Raw genomic sequence first — 8,615 nt, forward strand, 5'->3', positions numbered from 1 at the left:
TCCATGAATTTATAAACAAAGAGTTTCATGTATTTTTTATTTATTTTTATGTTATTAATTATAATTTACTTATCGACTTTTTTGCATGAGCCCGGCCGTAACGCATGCATGCATGCATGCACCCTTTATCCGCATGTACGTGCTTATTTAGTGAATATTCAAAGACAAAGAAGTCATGATCTCTTTATTGGTCGTGAGTCATGTATATATATTTTATAGCTAGAGATCGGAAAACATTACACTCGTACGTAGAGAAGAATACCATGCGCGCATGGCTCCAGCTCAAATTAATTATTAGTGTCATATCAAGTACGTACGTACATATATATGATCGTGAAATTCCTCAAACATGCATGCAAAAATGCTAGCTCAACTTGCAGGTGTTATTTGGAAAGGGCCGAACGAGATCGGCAGAATTACTTGGATTGGACAATTTTTGGAACCTTTTTTTCAGTTTTGCTTTCAGGCCATCATAAATTTAACTGTTGAAAAATAATCTCATATTATCTGTAGATAATATCTTAGATATGTTTATAATGAATGAGCAATTCTCTTTTGTTGAATTGATTTTATGAGATGAGTTAAGATGACCATAAATTTCTTCAGTAACACGTTTGATTTGGTAAGAGAAATTAATGTCCTGTTTCCTTGAAACTTCAATCTAATTAATTTAAGACAACATATATACTGGTTCTTATATATATATATATATATATAAGAACCAAATTTCTTTGGCGGAGTATTTAATTGAATTAATTTTTAATGCCATCAAGTGCAGGCCGGTTACCATAAACGATAGTGACATTATTATTGTATGGCTATCTACTCAGAGACATTAATCTTTAAAAAATGAAGAGATGATCATCAAAAACGGACTATCTACTCAGAGACATTAATCTTTAAAAAATGAAGAGATCCAAAACGATAGATTTTTTTATAATTATATAATTAGGTCACGGTGCCAATGATGTGTGTAAAGTGTGTGTATATATATATATATATATATATGATGGTGGTGGTGGCCGGGGGTGCATGCCTAGCTACATTTCAATCAATGGTTGGCTGGTTCCTTGGTGATTTTCCTTCTCATCTTCTGCTCTCTCTCTCTCTCTCTGTATATTTGTTTGGATAAAGAATGAGAAACGTCACCCAAACACTCTACTTTTCCTATTTGTGGTGGTATTCTCAAGTGCATCCTAAAGTGGTTGCCACTAGGCATGGTTGGTGTGGCGTCAGAATTTTTCAAGATTCAAGAGAAATCATTAGATAAATTTAGATTCTGATCGATCAACCCACATGATTTTGATGCCATTTTGCTTTCTGTCTGTGTCTGCACTTTGGTTGGAGCTAGCGGCCATTTTTGCTCCCTACCTAGCTAAAAGGAAAATCCAATCACATGACAAGTTGTATTTGATTGATTCAAGTTTTTTCCTTGCTTGCATCATTACAGGTTGGAGGAAATTTGAAATAAATTATATTAATTACTAATTCCTCTGCACAATATATTATAAAAAAAAAAATTATATTTACAAGTCGTAGAAAACATGGTCTAATTTTAGTACAGTGTAGATCAGATCATCCTCCGATCCACAGTGACTTGCAAATACTATATAATTTTCCTTCCTAGTAATATGTACTTTGGTTTTATTGTATTTTGCTTATGCATAAATTTTGAAATCGATCACATGATCGTAATGTATTTCTTTGAGATTAATGGATCGAGTACCTTTCCAATTAAATATTGGGATTAGTAATTAATCCATTATATCATTAGTGTCCATTATATGTACCCAAAATTACTTTTTTATATATTAATAATTATTTTCTTTGCAAGCAATGAAAACTTATTTATATCATTACCTATTCCATCTAAAACAACCACAAAAATAAAAATTTTATAAACAGTCACTTTTGTATGTTTTTTTACGTATTTCACTTGTATGATTGGTTGCATCATTTTTTTAATATAAAATAACTAGTTTGATCAATCATATCAGTGGAATGCACAAAGAATATGTGTAAAAGTAATTGTATATAGTATAATTTTTTATTTTTTATTAAAAAAAAAAGAGAGGAAACATATGGTTGTTTTATATATAAAGTAAAGTTTGCAGATTCGAGTAATTAGTATATATAATAAACGGATTCAATACTTGTCAACTTAGGTGTAAAGTGGGCACGCTTTTGTAAACTTCACACATGTTTGGAATGCATGATTTCTAATGCTTCCATCATAGTTTTGATACATACATACATACATACCCTTTTACTCTTTCTTGGAAACTTTTGATCAAATATATATAGTTTGTATATATCAAAGCTCATATATACCCACTTCGTTGTCACATATGTGGCGCATGCTGCATGTATGTACTATGCAATCCATGGCAAGGCGTGTCGGATTGCGAACGGACATATATATCTTATTAATTTGTAAAGAATTTTGGCATGCCTATGGATGTATGGATGTGTGCCTAACATTTAAAAAAATAAAATGAAATATATAGACATTATAAACAATGAAAACTGATGACACATGCACAGACAAATTGCCTATATGGAATGCATCATGCCCTCCTTTTTCTTTTTCTTTTTTTTTTTTTTTTTTTTTTTTTTGCTACGTACCTCTCCACAACTTTATCGTTTTTGATAAACAACGTCAAAGAAGGCAACACGTAGATCGAGCAATATGGTGTATCGGATCCAATTAATATGAAAAGCCTAAAAAAACAAAAGAAGAGGAGGAGGAGGAGGAGGGTGTTCGATTCCACATGCAATAATTGCTTTATCCATTTTTTTAAAAAAGAAATTAGTTAATTTTGACATGAAGGCTAGTCAGCCTTAGTTTTGAGTACCTCCTGACTTCCTTCACTACAACCTTGAGTTGGGTTTTAAATGTTAATCTACATTTTAACCCTTGTTTGGTCTCAAGTTTTTCTTGGCCCAAACTCTAAGTGCTACCCTAAAATCCTTTTTAATTGGAGAAAAATTCTAATAATTCTTCTATCTACAGGCGAGTTGCTGCACGAAAGCTGATGTGTCAGCACCTATTTTATTAAAAAAAGAAAAGAAAGAATAAAAATACAAAGAAGAAAGGAAGAAAGAAGATGTCTTGTATGCAGAAGAACTAATTGGAGAAACTTGTATCCTCCCTCTTCGGTGATTGCAGTGTGCAAAACTAAATACAGTGTTCGTGGTTTATCATTTCAGTGGTTTCTTTGTCAATGTTCTTCATTTCTATTAATGTAGATCTTGAAAGTTGGACCACCTCCAACCAAAGCCTCATATTCTTCTTTCCCAATCCAAATTTGAAGGTCGGTTGGTTTAATCAATTATGAACTGCGTGATTTAAAGTATATGTTGCGGATTTCATAGAAGAAAAAGTTTAAATTCATCCCATTACATGGAAACAAAATGTAGAAAGAAAAAGAAAAAGTCTAGAGTACTCTAGACTCCTTTTTCTTCAATGGGCCAAAATATAATGCCCATTCCAAAATATTGATTTAGTCTAGATTCAGTCCCGTACCCACTTTTCAGTCTATACCCATTTCAGTTTTTGCCTTTTTCTTCAAATGAATTCTATAGATTCAGTTCATTCATTTCCATTTTTTCTTTCTCATAGAATGCGCATTTGGAGAGTTTTACATTCACCACGTGAAAAATGAAAGGGATATGTCTGAATAAATGATTCAAAATGGGTGTATCTTGACATCAGTTTCTAATTTTAAAAAAAAATTAAACCATCAGTCACTTGTAGAGTTGTTTTTTTTTTTTTTTGAAATGAACCTCTGTAACCTTTCATTAAACTTTCTGGATTACATCTTTGTCACTATTTAAAACTCCCACAATAAAGTCTGGGACCTCCTCAATCCATACTCTTTCTTCCTCCATAACTATAGCTTTTTTTGCTAAACTATGTGCTACCATATTATTGGCTTTAGGTACAAACTGTATAGACCAATTTGGTCTGTTGCTGAGGTAAAATCTAATGTCTTCCACTATAGGACTAAAATTGAAACAAGCATCCTCATCGCCATTCACAACAAGAATCACTACCTTTGCATTCCCTTCAAAAATGGCCCTTTGAATGTTAAGTTCTGAGCATATCTCTGCTGCTTTTCTCAGTGCTAAGCTTTCTGCTACTGCTGCTTCGACCATATTAGGCTTTTGATCACACACTGTTACCATAGTCTCACCTTGTTCATCCCTTATCATAATCCCTATTCCCATTCTCTTCCCCTTCAGATCCATAGATGCATCCCAATTAACCTTTACATATCCCCTTTCTGGTTTCTCCCATCTTACCATTTCTGTGTTTGTTTTCTGTACCGCACCTCTTTGAGTTAAAGCCACTTGTGAGTCTCGAAACTCATGTAGAGCTGCCTTTGTAGCACTAAATGAGTTCTTAGGACAGGCCATTATTTTTTCAAAAATCCAGTCATTTCTCCTTAGCCACACTTTTCTCAGTAAAATTGTCATCTCTTCCAACTGGTTCTTAGCGAGTCTGTCCATGAGCTTCTCCCAAAGGGACATAAAATTTGACTCAGATCTGACCCACTTTTTGACACAGCTTTCATCATTTCCCCACAAGTTATTAGCTGCTGGGCATTCCCAGAGTACATGCATAATTGTTTCTTCCTCTGCCTCACACATAGGACAGCTTTTTTTTTCAATAACCTTCATCTTATACAAGTTTTCTTTTGTGGATAGCAAATTATTAGCAGCTCTCCATATGAACAGTTTTGTCACTCTTGGTACCTTCAGCTCCCAAATTTTGTTTCACCTGTCATCCTTCCTCTCTTCTACTGAACTCTCTCCTTGATTCCTTTCCCTTAATTCCAGAAGTAAGAAATAAGCACTTCTAATTGAGAAAATTCCTTTTTGAGATGGGCCCCATATCAACTTGTCCTTTGTTCCTCTACTGCTCAAAGGTACACTAAGTATTTTTTCAACTTCCTCTGATACAAAAATTGCTCTAATCTTAGCTTCATTCCATTCACATTTCTGCACATTAATCAGCTCCTCAACTTTAGCATCTTCTTTCAGTAACTTTACTAGGGATTGAACAGCATAAGAGATAGGACTTGGCACCCACTTCGACCCCCATATTTTAATCTCCTTCCCATCCCCTACTCTCCATCTTAACCCTTCTTTCAAAAGGTTTCTAGCTGACCATATGCTTCTCCATATTAGGGATGGTTGTGATCCTAACTTTGCCTCCATAAAGCTCTCATTTCTGAAATATTTCTCTCTGAAAATTACTGTTGTCAAGTTAAGGGGGTACTTTAAAATCCTTCACCCTTGTTTAGCAAGAAGAGCTGTGTTAACGTTTTCCAAATCCCTAAAGCCCATGCCTCCTTTTCCTTTCTGCACACTCAGCCTTTCCCACTTCCTCCATATCATTCCTCTTCCCTCCTGCTGTTTTCCCCACCAGAACTTAGAAAACATCCCATTAATATCCTTGCACAGTCTACTCGAGAGTTTAAAAACCCCCATGGTATATGTTGGGATGGATTGTAAGACAACTTTAATAAGGACCTCTTTCTCAGCTTGAGATAGAAACTTATTTTTCCAACTAACTATTTTCTGCCAAATCCTTTCCTTCAAATTTCTAAAAGTGTTAAACTTAGACCTTCTTACAATAGGATTAGGGAGGAGGGAAATTAGGATTAGGGATGAAGAGAGATGGGGTGGTGGATAGGGGAGGAGATGGAACTCGAAGAAAAAGGATCATGTACGAACTTAAAACACACTTTTTGGTTCATAATGAAACGAACCGTTTCATTTTAGTCTATCTCTCATCGCATTCCACAAATTCCTCTCCTGCCCATTCGTTGAATTAAGCACTGTGTTTGATTTTTGAGTTTGCATCGTAGCTTGAGTTCATGCTCAATTCATCTGTAAAATGGACTAAATCTAGACTTTTTCAAATTCTGAATTCCGTTTTGATAATAGTTTTCAATTTTTTTTTTGAAACAAAAAAGAAAAGATAATATATGTGTTTAGTGTAATATTAGGGTGCACAAGTCCTACGCTTTTTCTTTTTCTAATATAGAATCGATCATTAACCAAAAAAAAATTAATTTTTTTATGTGGATCTTAAATTTTCTCTAATTCTATTGGAGGGAGTACGTGTAGATTATACACTTTAAAATTGTATAAATACTTTTCTATATGTTTATATCCATACACACGTCGACATAAAATACAAGCTAAAATGTTTAAATCAAATCATCAACTCAAATATGAAATATGACGTAAAAGGATTTTCATAACTCATTACGGCATGCATGTAAAGCTAGATTAAATTTTATAAATCCAAGCTTACAAATTTTTTTAAAAACATTCCAAAATAATTTTACATCACCTGTATGAGTTTGAAATAGTTATAGAAGCCAAAATAAGGCAAAAATACTGTAATTTATTGGAGTAGAACGAAGAAAGTTTAGCTCTACCAAAAATAAATGAAATGATATTTACAGTTTTAAAATGTATAAGATCCGCATACTCTATTTAAAAAAAGTACATAAGTATAAGACTCACAAAAAAAAATGGTAAACTTCACATTTTTAAAAAAAATATATATTTTATATAATTTACATACTCTAAAACTATATTTAACATTATCCAGTAAAGAAATTAGCAAAAATAACTCATTTCTGGGTCTTGGCGAAAACAAATTAAATTTGGGAAGAAAACACGATCATATGTATAGGTCATTTTGGATGGGCAAGCCCAACCTAGGTCTCCGTTGCAATGATTAGATCAATTTGGACCCTTTTTTGGGCCGGTGAGGTTTGGATCTTGTAGTTGGGTCTAGATGGGCCCTTTTTAAAAAAATGAAATTAAAGAAAAATGATTAGTTTTAGGCCTGGTCGGGCTCAGGAATCCGGATTATCATCAGCTCTTGATCCTTTTTTGGTACATCAAATCACCGAAATCTCTCTTTTAAAATTCCTTGTCACCTAACATTGTCCCAAGTCTCCCTCACCTAACAGTCATCCCAATTGGTTAGGTTTTTTCTTATGAATAACTCTCATTCTTTTTAGAGAAATATTACGTATAAATATCGTGATTTTTTTTTTAAAAATAATTATATTTATTATTAAAAAATTAATTTTTTATAATATAAATATCGTTTTTATTCATTTAAAATAATAATTACATAATATTTATATATTTAAGACTGTAATTATCATTTCTTTTCTTTTTATGAAAGGATGACTTTATAATAAAATTGACTCTTTCATTCAACCTAAACATAGAATTTTAGTTGTTATTCCAAAGAAAATATCCTGGGCAGGTTAGGTAAATAAGATGAGAATTTTGAGTTAAGATAATTTAAAATATTATTTTTAAGTATTATTATTTTTTTGAGATTTGAAAAAATTATAATGAGATTTGAAAATTTTGAATTATATATTATAATTTTGTATAAAAATTTAAAAAAATTGTAATAATGAGATAGAAATTTTGAATTGAGACATGTTTATCAAATCTGTCCAATTTTAAAGTGTAAAGTCTCGTCATACGCTTTTAAAAATAAAAATAAAAGTTATTATTAAAAAAAATTTATTTTTTCATTTAAATCACAAAATTAATTTAAAAAAATAAAAAAAAAATTACAAATATTATTTCCGTATTCCTCCCCTATCCTCTCCGCGCCAGCCTCGTCTTTATTCTCCCACTCAATTCAAAGGCTCTTATTCTATTAGTTATTCCCTATCCCTTCACTTTTTTTCTTTTCTTTTCCATCCAATCAAAGCCCACCGAACCAAAAAAGAAAAAATAGAAAAGAAAACCCAATTACAGCTGTAGGGCCCACCTATCAACCAATGTATCCTTGTCAAAGAAGCAAATGAATATTAAAATTAAAAAACTTGATTATTAATCTTTACTTAAACCCTACTCGAGTTAATCAACCTAACTATTGTTATCAAGGATTCATTGGATTTCACATTTTTCTCGACCTAAGTATTTTTTATAATTATATTAATAGAAATGATAAGTTTAATATGATTATATAAATGTCATGTAATTATTTAAAATAAAATAAATAAATAAAATTTTTAATAATAGATTATATATATTTTTAAAATGATTATATTAAGTTTGTGAACTCTAATTTTATTTAAATTGAAAAATATAAATACATTAATAATTTGAAAATTGTAAAAATTTAATTTTTTTTATTTTTTTAATAATTAATGTGGTCCCATGAATAAAATAATGCATTAACCCATCATATTATAAATAGTAGAATGACAGATTTTTAAAAAATAAATTATTATAAATATGATTGAAAATTTGAAGATATTTACATTAAAAAATCACGTAGGAATGAAGACCGTCGAATTTATAGACAAAAATAAATAAATAATTAGAAGAGGATGCAATGCGTGAAGTTTGTATTCCATTTTCCGGTCTTAAAAACAAGAAAAAACGTTTTTTTCTCATTGGTAGAAGAAAATAAAAACGTTGAAAGTTAACACAACCCACACTTGTCCAGACTTAACTCTTCGGTCAGCCCAGAACACTATCCGTTTACAAGATGAGTACGCTGCCCGAGCTGCCCGAAACCTGACTGAGAAATTACGGGCAGTTAGTCACCACCA

At 31.7% G+C, this 8,615-nt stretch overlaps 1 protein-coding gene across 1 annotated transcript; it reads right to left on the reverse strand.

Annotated features, from left to right (window-relative positions):
• Window positions 1–3,801: 3,801 nt before the first annotated feature.
• On the reverse strand, window positions 3,802–4,653 carry LOC122306236. The gene has a single exon (XM_043118670.1). The coding sequence runs from the start codon at window positions 4,651–4,653 to the stop codon at window positions 3,802–3,804; it is 852 nt and encodes a 283-aa protein (XP_042974604.1).
• Window positions 4,654–8,615: the final 3,962 nt, after the last annotated feature.

This window comes from Carya illinoinensis, chromosome 4 (genome assembly GCF_018687715.1).
Source record: "Carya illinoinensis cultivar Pawnee chromosome 4, C.illinoinensisPawnee_v1, whole genome shotgun sequence".
NCBI classification, from domain to species: Eukaryota; Viridiplantae; Streptophyta; class Magnoliopsida; order Fagales; family Juglandaceae; genus Carya; species Carya illinoinensis.

What these genes read in the sequence shown, in the direction of transcription:
- LOC122306236 (XM_043118670.1), bottom strand. Translation starts at nt 4,653, where the DNA reads ATGTGTGAGGCAGAGGAAGAAACAATTATGCATGTACTCTGGGAATGC.